The sequence below is a fragment of the Rhodamnia argentea genome, chromosome 9 (assembly GCF_020921035.1).
Source record: "Rhodamnia argentea isolate NSW1041297 chromosome 9, ASM2092103v1, whole genome shotgun sequence".
In the NCBI taxonomy this organism is placed as follows: domain Eukaryota; kingdom Viridiplantae; phylum Streptophyta; class Magnoliopsida; order Myrtales; family Myrtaceae; genus Rhodamnia; species Rhodamnia argentea.
This window is the reverse complement of record NC_063158.1, coordinates 17547042-17562849: the sequence shown is the minus strand read 5'-3', so window position 1 is coordinate 17562849 and position 15808 is coordinate 17547042. Positions and strand designations below refer to the sequence as shown.

The window sequence follows — 15808 nt, the reverse complement described above, 5'->3', positions numbered from 1 at the left end:
AAATATTTATTTATTCTATTTTATTTGTATTTGAATTCTATTTATTATTAAATATTCTATTTTTATTTTTGTTTTGAAAGAAAATATAATTCAAAAGAATTTGAATTTGGAATTCTATACTGACAAAAACCCGTGCTCAAAAATAGATAATATATTATTCTTTTTTCTTTATCGAGTACGGGTTTTTTCTGTCCAAGTGTATCTTGTCTTTACCACGAATTATTTTACTTGGTTAACAATAATTGTACTTGTGCCGATGTTCGCTCTCATGTTTTCTTTTTATTATTTTCGTCTGCTTTTGTAAAGCATTTATATCTTTACAGAAGTTTTATGGTGATGCCCTTTAGTTCATTTCCCAGTATCTGAAAAGATATGTTGATGTTATAACATTCTTCAGGTATCCCTAGGGCCACTGATGTTTGCTTCAGCATTTGTCCTTGTTGGTGATCATTATCAACTTCCTCCACTTGTTCAGGTGGCTATTGTATCTACTTTCATTTCAATTGCTGAAGTTTGTCCCCTCAAAATCCCTTCAACATTTTAATTATTAAAGTTCATGCGTTGATTGCATTCCAGAGCATAGAGGCTCGAGAGAATGGACTGGGCATCAGTTTGTTCTGTAGGCTTTCAGAAGTGCATCCTCAAGCAATTTCAACACTGCAAAGCCAGGTCGGTTGTTGACTAGATCAAGTCTATGCGCTATAAATTCTTTAGTTGATCACTAACAAATGATTTTATATTACAGTATCGTATGTGCCAGGGAATAATGCAACTAGCGAATGCCTTAATATATGGTGACAGACTGCGTTGCGGTTCCTCTGATGTTGCAAATGCCAAACTTAATTTTGCTAAGAAGCTCTATACATCTTGGCTAAAGGAGGTAAACTTCAGGTTATTAAGATTTATCATGGTTCTGTAGTAGTTAGAAACGTGGTGCCGTAAAGTAAGTATAAAAGGACATGCTTCTTTCAGCCAGTGCATATTTCACTACTTCTACTGTATGAAATGAGTGTGGGGTTTGATCTCTTACTTGCTTCCAGTCTAATGGGATGTGATGCCAAAGCCTGTTGTAATGTGAAACTAATACTTGAGTTTCTTCACCTCAACAAGTCGCAAGTATTATTTAAGGGCAAAAGTGAAGATTTTATAATGAATCATCATTGGGAATTCGTTCCAGTTCCATTTCAACACTTTACTCTGTTTTCATTTAGTCTTCAGGTCTTCTTCTTCACTAAGCTTAAGTTTGAATTTGCTGTTTCTGTATCTTCAGTAAACTCGTGGATGTAGAGATATTTACTAATGTACAACCTATTGTAGGTTTTGGAACCAGGTACACCAGTCGTATTTCTGAACACTGGTTTGTGTCAAGAACTCTTTCTGGTTATTGTGAATCATTTTGCTTCTCTCTTTTATGGCACCATTTTAAAATATTGTCCTTTAATGCTTAGACCTGCTGCCTGCTTTTGAAGAAAAAGATCACAAGACTTTAAAGAATCCAATAGAAGCCTGCATCATTGGGAAGGTACAATTTTTGCAGTAGCAATTTTATTTTGGCCAGTGCGGGAATGATATTTTCTTGGTCAGCAGTAATGATTAAGAATGGCAAAAAGAAGTAAAAATTAACTGAAAAAAGATTTTCTCCCTTTTACCTTTTCTTTGTATGAGTCATAGCAGTCATATGGGTTTGGAGCTTTCACCAAACCATCTCCTGGATTTGGTAATTGCAGATAGCAGAGGAACTTGTAGAAAGTGGAATCGAGGAAGAAGACATTGGCATCATTACTCCCTATAACTCCCAAGCAGGTCTCCTCCGTGATGCTGTTTGCAGAACCTCTGTGGAGATTCACACTATTGATAAATACCAGGTTAGGCTTGGTATAAACATGAAAAATTCTCTTTTATTATCATGACAGAGAGCTGAATCCATAAGATTTCAGAAATTGAGATAAACTTTTGCAGAGAAGACTTGGGGGTCTATTAGAGTACCAGAAAAGAAAAATATTGATGCACTTGCTGGCTCACTGACTTTTAATTGCATTTCAGATGAATGGCCTACTAATTAAAAACAAGAAGAAAGACGAGCAACCTGGTATCAGTAGACCTTCATATAGTAGTTAATTTTTACTCATACAATTAGTAGGCTGTCTAATCTGACCAGAAGACGAATGACCTGTATAGTGAATGACGTACGCATTAGTAATTTGTAACATTGCTAGTAAAAATGAGGTGTCCGGCAAACTTCATGGTCATTACCTTGTAAGTTAATAACCAACAATTATTTTAATTTACCAACCGGATTTGCTGTGGTCAAGTTGATGAGGAGGTTATTGACATCGATGAAATTCTATTTTAGCAAGTAAATTAGTAAATTAGATTAGAATGCAATAATGTGTAGTCATGTACCAAAGGGTACTTGAATTTATCAATGGATAAACTAGAGGTTCTGTGCACAACTGACTACAAAAGCTTAAGTTGTTGGAGTGCAGTGGTTACTTTTGCTCATGAAAAGGCGATTTGATGACAAAAGCCCTAGGCATGCAGTCCCGATGTGTGTGGGTGTAAGAATAAGCAAACCCATGACGGGTTGTGGGGGGACGGTTAGCAATTCAAGAACTCTAACTCCGCTATCAACTTAAAGTTAAATGTGCAATCATTTATTCTAAAAGTTCCAGTTGTTAAGAGTGCAGCACAAAATGAATTTGTCTTAACAGATATCAAACTTTATCAATATAAACAGCAGTAAATATTTGACAAAGTTACTAGCATGCATTCAAATTTCCTAATGTTCAACAAATTATGAATGTCTGGACAGTAACAAATTCGAATTTACAAAATAGGATAACAAGAAAACTTCCTACATGAAATAGGATAAGGGTTCCATAAATGTTCTTGAGCCTGCTGCGAGGGCACTCTTTAACAATTCCTTTGCTTGTGAAATGTCTGTTCTTTTCACCTCAGTGCTTACTTTTCCTCTTTCTTCTCATTCTTTTATTTGCCTGTAACTTTCTCGGAAACGGGTATAATTTCTCACTGAGCGTTCTGTTACTTTTGTTCAGGGACGTGATAAAGATTGCATATTGGTTTCCTTTGTGAGGTCTAACAAAGAGGGAAATCATTGTAACTCCTCACTACTTGGTGATTGGCATAGGATTAATGTGGCTCTTACACGTGCCAAGGTAAGCGAACCATGCCATTATACTTCAAAAGCTTTGGGTCTTAGAATCTGGTCTTTCCAAAAGATGGCTAGGGTCACAGAACAATGGTTTTCTCAACGTCCGGCTTTAACATTTACTAGTGATAGTGAAATCCTATTTAGCTGATTTTCTAAGAAGATATGTTTACTTCCCGCAGTATGGAATAGCAACCCTTTTCCCCTGATCGTCCTAATAGCAGGAATTTATTTGTAGTATACCACTAGGGGTGGAAAACCCAGTTGAGTTTTTTTCTAACACTAGGTTTTCAGACTCTGACAATTTTGTTCTTGTCCTTCACCAAATTCTTGTACATCTCAGGGAGAATAAATGTGGCTTTCACTTTCTTTTATGTTTCAATCTAGTTTTAGTATGTTGAAGTGTTAAAAACAGAGGACAAAATGTGTAGTCTTACTATGTTCTCCTCGTAATGAACACTTGATCTATTAGTTTCACAAGTTTCAAATGTCTGGCAACAAGCATTAAGTTCACAAAATATTTGGAAGTTTGGCCTGCTGGTTTACAACCTTATTTGAGAATCTCCCGACCCTAAGCTATCTTCGTTCAAGAGTAGTAAACATACTTGCTGATGATCTAACAAGTGGATAACTATTAATTTGGCATGAGATATAGTTGATTTGGTACATTAACAACAGTAACCTATGTCCATGTTTTATCAACTCGCACGGTGAATGAAACCATCTATTAGTTTGTGTCTCTGTAGAAGTTTGTGTTCTGGTGTGTGAGACATCCCTCTCCTTATTAAATGAGGAAAAAAAAACATCAGTATGATAGTCCTGTCGATATTCCTAGCAATCTCACTCGTGCAATTTGCTGTCTAATGTAGAAAAAGTTGATTATGGTGGGATCGCTTGGCACACTATCGAAGCTCCCTCTGTTGAAGCTTCTTATTGAGAATGTTGATAAGCAGTCGGGCATTTTGAGTTTGTCCAAGGAGGATTTCAGCCACACAGAATGTCTAAAGAGATGCTCTCATAGCGAGAGAAATTAGTTCACGACCCTTTCACATTTCTGAAAGGCAAGAAAATTTTGACTCTTCCTGACGGTTTTGTTGATTGAAATGAATAGATAGATGAAGGAGAAGCAGAGTACTGTTGTATGATTAGTCCCAGCCATGTATCTCTCTCAAAAAAAGCAGAGTCCTATTGTATGATTAGTCCCAGCCATGCATCTCTCTTGGTTGCAGCTGAGTAAGTTGTTAGGTTCCTCAATCCTCATGTTGCAAAATGTAATCGCTGAAAGTGCACATCGCTCATTCAAGTAAATAATAGATGATTATACTAGCTCGTAAATCTTTATGTAAGTCTTTAAATATTTACTTTGTGCTGAACATGTTCTATAGGTAGTGTTATCTAGCATATTTGAAAAATGTAAAGGATATGGTGGTAAGTTTGCGACATAATTATTAGATGTGTAATGTCAATTAACCAGTTTAGAGCAGTTTGATTAATTGAAATTAAAAGATACTGTATTTACATAGAAACATGAGTAGTTAACTGCACATGCGGCGAGTGATGTGCACATGACATGTATAAAAATAAACGACTTTTTTTTTGGAAACTAACAATCAAATTTGTACACTTGCTTCTTTTTCTTGGTCCGAAAATTCTTTATGAAACGTTTCTCTTACCATATTTATATATGTATTTGCAAAATTCGATTAGGTTCTCGCATGAAGGAAAATACAACTTTTCTTATTCTATTTAATTTTCTTGGATAAATTGAATATCTTGCCCGCTTTCCTAAAAGGGGAAGAGGTAATAGAAAGGAGATTGGAGAATAAAATATAGTGGTAGAAAAGCTCTTTTAGCCTTGCACTATGCTCTCACAAAACTAGCCTATTGACGAACCTGCAGTTCACTCGAACCTCCATTGCACTTCCGGTTAAGACACCAATTTTACCCACCGTTAGGGGTGACAAAATAGTTCATAAACTTGTAACTTGACTCATGTTTATCAAGTTGAGTGCGACATGAGTGGCTAAACATTTAAAATATGGGTTACAACGAGTCTAAGCAAAGCCCAATTAAGGATGAGTACTGATGGGTTTGCCAAGTTCCTTGACCACGGAGGTTGGGCCCAAATCCCTCAAGGGTGAGCCCAAGACCTGCCGCCCGTGTCGGGGTCCACAAACGTCGATCTCGAGTCCGTTGAGGCCGGGCTTGAGACCCCAGTGCCCATCCTTGAGTCCACATAGGTTTGGCCCAAGTCCCTCGAGGTTGGGCTAGGACCTCGGTGCCCATGCCCAAGTTCCTTGAGGCCGGTATGAAAGCCTATTTGTTTTGAAAAAAAAAATTACTTTTGCAAACATGGGCGCGGTGCTCACCTACATCATTATGTTGCTCATGTACCGCAAGAGGTTCTAGACCATGACCCAACTTGAGTATCTAAGCTGCATCACAGACTTGGTGAGCCAGTCCATGGAGTCGCCCATTCTTTAGTGTCCACAACTTAAGTAGTTAAGAATTTAAACCCAAGTTGGGTCATGTATGTGTTGGGTCCAAATCGGGTGTGGCTCACTAAAATTGCATTGCATAAAAATGGGTCAAGAGTTAAATGTATCAATTTAGATTGAACCTCCTTTTAAACCGACCCACACGTTCGACGGGCCTACCCATCTTCGCCATCGCAGGATCCAATTGTTGTTCCAAATGTACAAACTTCTTGCATTTTGAATAACTTGGTGTGCAGTTGCAGAGTTTCCTGGTAATTTGCTTACATCCGTCGTGGTCGGGTCAGGGGGGGTCAATTGGAAGAACTAGATTTGGATTGCCTTGGAGGGTTCCTCGATCCTCACTTTGAAAGAAGTGGGCTTTTTTCCTAGTTTTTGTTTTGCCCCGTAGTATAACCCTTACATGAACTATCTTTTCCTACTAGAGATGAAATTGAAAAATTTTCTTTGCTAATTCAACTTTCAGCGACAAAAGATGAGTAGTGTTGTGGCTAGGAGATGCAATCCATTTTAGGTATGACAATTTGTATAGGATTATTAGTTGAAAAGAAACATGCAAAAACATCGCATGATAGGGAGGAGCATCTATCTATACACAACGAAAAAAATTGGCTAAAAATGGAGTTTTGTAGCTAAAGACATTAGCACAAAGTTTCTTCCCCTCCTAATTCTCTTGACACTTGTTATTATTTACTACACACATTACGTTGGTTAGATATGAAAAAAAAAAAAAATTCAATTGAGCCTCTTAGACCGTATGCAAGCATAATAGTCAAGAAGTGCCTATCAACCAAATAGAAGATATAATATAGTTTTTATTTTGTATATACTTGATGGATAACGTCTCTACTATTATCAAACTAAGGGCTATGGAAATTATGTTAAGTCATATTCTAATGCGTGAGTGGGCGAGTGATTTCGATTGGAAGGTGTTTCTCAGACTTATGAGTTGCAAATGGTGTTGAATGAATGAAGTGTATGGGCTGTGTTAGGGGAATTTCATGGTTAAGTGTATGGAAAAGTGTTTAAGGATAGGAAGGGGACCGATAGAAACGATTATCACAAAGGCATAAAGGACGCACCATCAGCCAAGAATAGCAATCGGGATTGGATAGAAGCTCACCACCGCGCAGCCTAAAGGTTAAGCCACCAACCGAATGGATAAAGGGCTTTTGGCTCATCATCAAAGAATAATCCACTCTTCAAGGACAAAAATACCAAAGGGAGTTTAAACTTAATTCACGAAGAGGAATTCTCATTCATTCACAGTATGGCTTATAATGGAGAATCCTTCCTATATATAGAGGGACTCGAACATAGGAAACAGAAAAACAATAAAGACTCAAAGACCCAACAAACTAATAAAGACATGGGAACTAGGCAACATAGGGGCTAGACGACTTGGGAACCGTAAGGTATTAAACTCCTAGTAACTAGAACAAGCATTAATAACAACTAGAGACTAGAAAACATTAAATGACATGGAGACTTGCACTTAGACTCTTCAGCAAGTAACCTTCATGGTAAGACTCCAAATGATGAATGAAATAACTTATATAAGTCCTCCGTTGGAATATTATTGGTCCGCAAAAAAAAAAAATAAAATAAATAACAGCAGCTGACTTGGAAAAATAGAGCTTTAGTTGGCTAAGTTAGGCATCGGTAACTCTTTAGTCGGCTACTCGGGCCATGTTGGCATCTTCATTATTGCTCCTCCGTAGCAAGGTACAATCAAAGTCGGTTTTGGCTTGAATAATCAATGATGTCGTGGGACTAGCCGAAGAAATCAAATCAAAACCTAAGGATTGTTTTGATGTGTCGGATACTTCCACATCATATTGACTTCATTTCAAGTTACCGGTTTATCTAGAAATTTATTTACACGCAAACATCATTTCAATTTTTAACAACAAAGTGATAATAAAACTTTAGAGTATTGGGAAAATGGTCAATATCTAGTACTATTCGTTTTTAGCTTATCAAAATTAAGATATCAACTAATATACAACGCCACTACCTCGTTTTCGTGACAAGGGGGGCAAATTAGTTTGAGTAGAAAGAATGGACCAAACTGACAAAAATTTAAAATCTGAGGACCATATTGAATACTAACTGAAAGTTTCGGGTCAGTTTAGACATTGCCCAAATGAAAAACATTCTGCAACGAGAAGTGTAAAGCCTCGACCTTGAAGGAAAGAATGAAAGCTTGGAAAATGGCGATGACGAAGCCCATTCTTCTTCCAGAAGTACGGCTGGAGACGAAGAAGACTCCCTCAGACGGTAATGGTGGACTACTACTTCCTTCCACCACCATCCTTCAAAAGCCAGCGCTTTCCCTCTCTAAACCTTCTTGGGTTGTCAGGACGGAGGCAAGTCTTTTTTTCTCTGTCGAACTAACCCTCCTTGCATGACGCGTTTCGATTTCCTGCCTTGAAATTTACACTGATTCTCGCATTTCATGGTCGTGGCGGATGTAATTTCCGGGGAATTCTTAATGGGTCGCAGTCGAATGTGCGTAGAGAGGTTCAAAAGAAGCCAGAACCCCCTTGCGTTGTCTGCCGTGGGAGTGGAAGAATCGATTGTCACCATTGCCGCGGAAAAGGTCTCTCTCTCTCTCAGTGGCAAACCCAGATAGTTTTGTCACATATGAGCTCAGATTATCGGTGAAATTTCCTGAATTGTTGTAAGTAAATACTATTGCATCGAGTACCCTTAGCGGCCGGGAGCCGGCGACTACCACGAGCCACCCTCGGGTTTGACTTTGGATGTGTGTCATCGTGGGAACGGCCGTTCTGATGACAGAATCTTCGTAGGACCAAGTCATCCATGTTCATGGTGTAGCCTTAAAAGGAAAAAGAAAGGAAAGAGAAAAGAGGAGAGCATAATAACAATGACCTGATTCCTTGTTTTACCCCTTCATTGTTTGAATGAAGGATTAGTTGTTGAATGTGCTTGCTGAGTGTTTCTTTGCTGCTACTAGTCAATCTCTATTCTATTGTGTGTAGAGCATTGTTGGCAGTTTAGTCGTGGTAATTAGTTGTGCGAGCTCCTCCTCGTTCATAGATAGTGCCTCTATCCTAAATCTAATCTACTTGGAGTAATGCTGCAATTAATAGCTGGAGTTGTAAATTTTTTATGAAGTATGCTAGCTTTTGTCGAGGTCTTGATCAGAATAGAGATGTTGTTTGCGAGAGATTATGTGCATGCAACACTGTTGCAAATGTTTGCTTGGAGATATCTCGTGGGGATGAACTTCATTAGTCTCCAAATGCGAGGGCATAGGTCGACCTTATGCATTGTTCTTACAAGAGAGATTAAGTATAGTTCTCTCTTTTCGGTATTGGCAGTTAATTCAGACTTGTCCTAGCTAGGATGGGAGAAAGTATCTCTCTAGGGTGGATAGTGAAAAACACGAAAGCTACTGGTACCAAGTATTTTGAAGAAAGCCCATTGTATTACTAGTGATCTGGTTCTGACTTATGAGTTATGGACCATAACTTATGGTGGCTTGACAAGAGGGTGAAGCTCCACATATGGTCAAGCGCTGATAGTCAACTCTTTTCCGAGCAAAGAGGCCACCAAGCTTATGCCTATAGCTTCCATCGACATAAGAGTCTGTATGAGTAGTTTGTTATAATCACAGTGGTCTGCTTCAATGCTGCTTCTTGTTCCATAACAATACGTGCACTGTCGCTATACCTTCCCTGGAATTTCACCTTTTGTCGCCTTGCTTATTCTGCATCTCTTCTGGTTCTGGTCTCTTTTGTATGGTCTTACTTTATTTTGGCTTAGCTCAGTTGTCCTGATTTACTGGGCTCGTGCTTTTATAATGCCATAGGAAGGACAAACAATGTTCACTTGAAGATGCTTCCAAGAGGGGAGTGGCCAAAATGGTGAGGCATCCGACCCATCCATTCAATATGACCATTAATTCTTCTGACTGATGAATAAGCACAGTTTTTCTAACTGTAACTGTGAAAGTAGCATTGGTCTAAGATTCACCAGATTGCCTGGCAGGTGCCGGACATGTGGTGGCAGTGGCCTTGAACACTGCTCACGATGCCTTGGCACCGGAGAATACAGGTATATAATGGGCTTCCAGTTCATGAAGAGGGAGACTAAAGAGAGTGCAGACAGTGGAAGATATCAGAATGAAGCGAATGAAGATTGTCGAAGTACTGCAGATCGACTCCTCGATGGTGACTAGTTTGTGCAAAATTTCATTGCCGTGAAGGATGTGGTTCGGCTAACTTCGTCATTGGATGGGGCCAAATGTTGCAGCTCAAGTATCTAAATTATCGGAGGTTTGCCGCCTCTAAATGTATTCTTTTCAGTCTATGGGTGACATACAAATGTCATGGCAGCAGCACCGAGAATCATGAAATTCACTGGAGAAAAGCACACCCTTAAATCGGTCGAGGAAGATTGGCCAAACAGATGAGATGTAGATCGCATATTTCCTTACTTTCTAGGTTTGAGTTTGAGGATGGAAATCGTTGTTCATGGTGTGAGAGTGAAAACAGCTGCTGCTATGATGATAATATATTACTGATACTGATAAAAAGAATATTCAACCGCTGCTTCTGTTAGCCTAAAAACTGCTGCTATGATGATGGACCGAGTTTCCGAGTATGCTCTTCATGACTAAGATTTCGTTGATAACTCAAACCAGGGAGCTTATACGTCCTCATGGTTGTGAAAATCTCCCTTACTTTTTAGTTCTTTTTAACCGGTGCCTGAGGGAATTGAACAAACTTTTTGGTGAGCCGGAACCCACACCCGCATCTGTATTTGCTTATGTTGTAATCAATTTCTTGCGAATCCACCTGAAGAAATCTTTGATTAAAGACAGCCGACTACTTACTTTGGAATAGCTACACCTAAAAAAGTTTAAATTCAGGTCAGTAAAGTAGTCCGGTGGAAGGGACTCTTATCAAATGCGAGAATACATTTTGGGCAGCACCGAAATTCGCTGGCTTTGACCACACTACAGCTGCTAGTTGCTATTAAAGCCAGCTGAAACCCTTGCACTGGGAGTTCACAAAAAATAAATAGAAAGAAAGCGAATCCTTTACAGATGGTCATTCTAAAGACAGTAAAAACGCATTATCTAGCACAGCATTGCGAGATCAACAGACGATGGCGCACATAGGTACAGGTAAGGGCATGGAACAGGTTAACATAAATACGGCTTCAAGTTACTGCGGCTTTCACCCGGACTTCCGAATTGTTAATGATTAGGTCAGGATCCTTTATTAGACTCTTCTCCTGGAATATCATCCTCATCATGGTAGATATTCTCAGCCATCTGCCATATTTGAAGGATGTTGTCCTCAGCCACGCTGGATACGACCCAGTCTTCACACGGGTTCCATGAAAAGTCTGAAATTTTACTTGTATGGCCACCATGAATGAAGAGCAACTCGGGTGGCCCATCTTCAGCATCCTCCGGCGTCTGCTCTTCATCGATCCTGAAATAGAACCACCACAATATGCATTGGCAATTGTTACACGTCTCTTTTTACCATCAATAACACTTCACTACAAGGATAGGCGCAAACATGAGCATTTATCATCTTAAATAACTCTTCTACTCATAATAAATATAGGAAAGTTTGAGAAAAATCTAAAATTGTGGATTCATGATAAACATCATTAGGTCATTCAATATTATGACAGATTCACTTTTATTCGGAAGTCTGCCTTGATCAATCCTTGCAGGGCACCGAAATGAACTCCAGTGACAAAGGAAGTACAAACTTGAGCTGATAGAAAAATCCTCAAACAAAACCGCTATTTCCCCTGCACAGGTGAGCAAAACCTCCAATACAACCTGAAAGACAAATGTAGAAGCTACAAAACTAAGCTACAAACCTGCTAAGATCCCACACCATAAGGCGTCTACCAAGGCAGCATGAAGCTAAGATTGTCTCATTCTTCGGATTCCACCCAACTTGGAAAACTTCTTCCCTGAAACCATAATTGTTTTAATGTAATTCATCAGGCACAAAGTGATTATAAATAAATCAACTTTTTAAAGCACTTTCCAACAACATCTATAAAACAGAAACAGGGATCGTAGTAAACAAGGACCATGCTCTTACTTGTGAGCATCGAAGGTGTGAAGTGCAGTGCTGATCTTGCGTAGATCAAATAACTTAACAGTCTTATCTGTAGAACCCGTTGCAACAACCCATTCATTAAAGGGGTTGAATGCTAAACAGTTAACCTACATTGAACCATGGAAAACAAACTCATATGTCAATTCATATTGTGGAAATGAAACAGGGGCCGAGATTGTAAATGTCCAGCTCAAACCAAATAAAAGGGTTCTGTAAACAAGCAGGATAACTTGAAAATGTTACATGAGTCTTATGAAAAGATATACACATATCAAGATAGATACCTATGACTAGATACTAGTAGTGAAACCACTCAAGTGACCACTAGAACTCAGAGAACCAGTAATTTCTCAAGGCCTAGAAATTATCACAAAAACTAGAAAAGGCAAATTTGCTAAACCAATTAAACACTAGTATACCTTTGAGACAGATCTTATGTCAACGGAAAACAGCTAAATCACACAGACAACAGAATTTCTACCATGCAACTGAATAGCCTACCGCTTGATTCTGGTATAAACGGGAGAAGTTAATAAGCTTCTTTCATTTACAAAGCTCCTTGATTTCGCAGGGAACTTATAAAAGAGGGTCTGGAATGTCATGACTAAGCATAAATCTGGCACTATATAATGTGCTTACGTTGTTCATGAAGCAAATTGCTAAAGTCTGGAATCTGAATTTGAATGAGTAATTTCTTGATCAAGTGATGTCATGAATTCATGATTGGTCACATCTTCTTCTTTCCTCACAATTCAGGATGAAGCACATAATTTGATATCTCCTTCCAAGTTTATGATAACTAGCATCAGAACCCTGTGTTGCTTGGGGGTTTCTTACATCTGGTGGGGTAATTAAACTTCAGTGTAACGGTCAGAAAGAAAAATTTATTATGATTCTTTCAAATATTACTACTTTCTTGCTCATGTCCCCTTGATTAATTATAGTACAACCATTCATAGTTTACTTAAATATAAAAACAACCAATAGAAGTAATTAATGAACAACTCCCTAGAACCTATTTTTGCGCCGTAACTTGCAATTTAGGTGATCAGTGCTCCAAAAGGATGGAACATTGTCTAGTGTGACAATTCAAAGCAAAGAGACAAAATATAGTTAATGCTATGCAAAAATGCACCAGACAAATGGGATATGGTTTTCTTGGTTTTGCAGTGTCTCATCGAACGTGTTCTTAAAAGCTCAAAGTGCTCGACACCTACCTCACTCTGATGAGCAACTACAGATTGGACAGGCTTGCTAACTGATGGAGTCCGTAGATCCCATATTAGCAGGTATTGATCATCTCCAACTGAACCAAATAAATATTCATGTCTGAGGTGCCATGCTACATCTTCAACAACACCCTCATGAACCTGAATCACAACAACAAACCAGTATCATACATGGAACATGCAACTAAATTCAGGTAACTCCTCATTGAACAAGTGAATTTTGAGGCATGAGGCTTTTGACCAGCGTTATGATTTAGCTCAGAAAAACTTGCCAGGAGGCTACAAACACTAACTGGCACAAGGGAGCTTAAGATGGATAGATAGAGCTAGTGTATAGGCAAGAAAGGCACCTTGAAGATTTGCATGGCATCGAGAGCCTTGTTTTTAGGAGTTGCATTGATGTCCCATAAGCATATCTGAGCATCGTCTGAACCACTGAGTAGATGTCCTTGCTTGAACTTACTCCAAGATAATCCATAGCCTTCAGTACTGTGGCCCCTCAACCTTAAGTCAGGACTGCATGCACCATCTAGTGGAGGCTTAGAAGGGTGCTTGCTGTAATCAAAAACATAAACTTCTGCACTAACTGTCTTGGTTGCTATGATAAAGGAGTTTTGTGGCATGTAACGGGCTCGGTTCACCTCTCCGTCATGATTAATTTGCTGTATAATTTGAACCTGCCAAAAACGAAGTCTAAGAGGTATATATATTAATGGACCACGGGACTTTTCCCTGTTTATCATGAATCGCCAATCTTCTCACAAAATTGGAATGCTTCCAGCGAAAAGAATCACTTAGCTCGTGCAGTGGACAAATAAATAACTGCTAAATGGCATGATGAAGTATACAAAAAAGAACTCACCGAACAATACGACTTAAAGGCTAAAGATAATTTCGGAGTGCTAAGATGCACATGTGTCAGGATAGCACATGGACATTTATGATGCTACCTAATATGATGAATTCAATACAGGAAGTCTACGGGATGCATGACTTGCTTTTTTGCAAAATTTCATTAACCTGAGACCGCTTCAAATGTCCAGGGTACATTTGCACTTGTGCACTATTGCAACTCTCATTTGCTAAAGCATTTTGACAAAAAGTCACCTCTTTAAGGTTTTCACACCATTACTTCACCAACGATTTACGGACTACCCTGGCTAAACGCAATAGGCCTACAATACGAGAGTGAGAAAGCAACAAAAAAAAGTATATATTTCCCCTATTCAGTTAGATACAACAAGATCACACTTACTTAGACACATCAATTCAAGCTACATCGTTCCAACCTAAACTCCAGTAAGTTGGATGGTGATCCAGAGTACACCCGGGCAGCAATATCTTGAGCATACTCAGTCATGCCTCTTTCCACTCAAAGATCACTATGTATAACTATATTTTGCAACATTCAAGATTAAAGCTCATTAAAGTGCACTGTTTCATGCAAGGGAAACATTGGAAGGCGAGAAGTAAATTCCAGTTGGAACAATGCAAGAGATCAGCAAAAGCATCAATGCAGATGAAGAAGCCTGAGGGACACAGAAGCTTCAAATGAATCCAACCAGTTTCAAACTATCTAGAGAATAATTATTTCAACTTTGAGAAGTAATCTTCTTTAAGCACATACAACACAAACATAACTTCTAGCTTATTGACTCTTTATCCATTTTCACTGCACCTTATTCACGCGTTACGTACTACCCGGACAGATGCACATTCCTCAGGCCAAAAAGACCGACAGAACGGACAAGACAAAACACAGAATTCCCCTCCCCATCCCAAATCTTCAACCTTTTCACATATAGCAGCACTGCATGAAATGGAAGATCGATGTCAAGACACTGAAAAGAAGTGTATCAAACCAAGAGCCCCATGTGACGCAGTCTCCTCCGCAAAATTTGCGAACTTTACACAAGAAGCTCCCTCAATTTCTCCTGAACTCAAATCGAACCAGCAACGGGGACCTCCAAATTCACCAAATCGGCAGACAGCAAGCAAGCCAAATTACCTTGCCGTTCGCGCAACCAAACCCGCCGACGTCCGCGCGGTCGTCCTCGTAGTGCCGGGCGTCGTTCTCGGCGTCCTCGAGCGGCAGCTGGACCTGGGCGAGCATCAGGTAGTTGGGCTCGTTCTCGGAGGTGTGGGTCCCGAGGATGAGCTTCTGGACGGAGTAGTCCTTGCCGGGGGGCTCCTCCCGGTCGGGCAGCCACTCCACGGTGAGGGAGGGCCACTCGAGGGCGTGGGTGATGACGAGGTCGTAGAGGAAAGGCGTATTCTTCTTCCATATCTTGTACTCCTCGTTGATCAGCCGCTCCTCGATCTCCCCCCGCATTTCCTCCTCGTCCTTCCCCATTGCTTGCTTGCTTCGTCAGTGAATTCTTCAACCTCAGCTTCCGCTTGCACAGAATGCGTGGTTATATATAAGCGAGAGAGTGATCAGGTTCCCGCCAAGAGAGGGAGAAACCCTAGGCCGGTTAAAAAGAGCTTCGAGATTCTTGGGATGCAGCTGATCTGCGAGCGAGCCTACAGTGTGGAGAGACTGCTTGGGGCTTGGGAGGCGGAGTTGCTATCTCGTGCGGGCGGGTCCAGGGGGAGCGATGAATCTGGAACTTCCATACGCCGTCGGATTGGATCAACGCCATACGATTCTACGCACGAGTAATAAGTCCAACATGGTTAATACCATAAAAAAATCTCACGCAATCAATTTTTGTGTCTCAAAAAATCTCAAATCGGGGCACGAGTTTACCCTCGAATTGACTCTTGTGTCGTACAAATATCGCAAATTGATAT

General features: G+C 39.8%; 3 protein-coding genes across 7 annotated transcripts in view; 2 read left to right on the top strand and 1 right to left on the bottom strand.

Annotated features, from left to right (window-relative positions):
* The window catches only part of LOC115754394 (DNA replication ATP-dependent helicase/nuclease JHS1), a 29325-nt gene extending 13713 nt beyond the window's left edge, over positions 1-15612 (top strand). For 3 of the 5 annotated variants that reach the window (XM_030693395.2, XM_048284869.1, XM_030693394.2), the window contains 8 exons: positions 398-475; positions 577-669; positions 746-880; positions 1318-1357; positions 1449-1522; positions 1728-1865; positions 3057-3176; positions 4039-4652. In XM_030693395.2, coding sequence (XP_030549255.2) covers positions 398-475; positions 577-669; positions 746-880; positions 1318-1357; positions 1449-1522; positions 1728-1865; positions 3057-3176; positions 4039-4203 — 843 coding nt within the window. In that variant the 3' untranslated portion in view covers positions 4204-4652. Of the gene's footprint in view, positions 1-397; positions 476-576; positions 670-745; positions 881-1317; positions 1358-1448; positions 1523-1727; positions 1866-3056; positions 3177-4038; positions 4653-5951; positions 5957-15448 lie in introns of those variants that run through there. The other 2 variants (XM_048284867.1, XM_048284868.1) reach the window with 2 other exon arrangements.
* On the top strand, positions 7837-10253 carry LOC115754396. The gene is made up of 4 exons (XM_030693399.2): positions 7837-8033; positions 8170-8266; positions 9503-9557; positions 9682-10253. Exons 1-4 carry the CDS (start codon positions 7863-7865, stop codon positions 9869-9871), a joined length of 513 nt encoding a protein of 170 aa, XP_030549259.1. The 5' UTR covers positions 7837-7862; the 3' UTR covers positions 9872-10253.
* LOC115754399 (WD-40 repeat-containing protein MSI1) lies at positions 10648-15520 on the bottom strand. The gene is made up of 6 exons (XM_030693404.2): positions 15024-15520; positions 13366-13692; positions 13004-13156; positions 11769-11893; positions 11539-11634; positions 10648-11135 (listed from the first exon to the last, which is right to left on the bottom strand). Exons 1-6 carry the CDS (start codon positions 15366-15368, stop codon positions 10907-10909), a joined length of 1275 nt encoding a protein of 424 aa, XP_030549264.1. The 5' UTR covers positions 15369-15520; the 3' UTR covers positions 10648-10906.
* Positions 15613-15808: the final 196 nt, after the last annotated feature.

Excerpts from the sequence above, each read along its gene's own strand:
- LOC115754396 (XM_030693399.2), top strand. The coding sequence starts at position 7,863 with ATGAAAGCTTGGAAAATGGCGATGACGAAGCCCATTCTTCTTCCAGAA. Across the intron at positions 8,034-8,169 it reads CTTGGGTTGTCAGGACGGAG|TCGAATGTGCGTAGAGAGGT; the intron begins GCAAGTCTTTTT and ends AATGGGTCGCAG. Across the intron at positions 8,267-9,502 it reads TCACCATTGCCGCGGAAAAG|GAAGGACAAACAATGTTCAC; the intron begins GTCTCTCTCTCT and ends ATAATGCCATAG.
- LOC115754399 (XM_030693404.2), bottom strand. The coding sequence starts at position 15,368 with ATGGGGAAGGACGAGGAGGAAATGCGGGGGGAGATCGAGGAGCGGCTG. Across the intron at positions 13,693-15,023 it reads TTGGTTGCGCGAACGGCAAG|GTTCAAATTATACAGCAAAT; the intron begins GTAATTTGGCTT and ends CGTTTTTGGCAG. Across the intron at positions 11,635-11,768 it reads CACACCTTCGATGCTCACAA|GGAAGAAGTTTTCCAAGTTG; the intron begins GTAAGAGCATGG and ends TTATGGTTTCAG.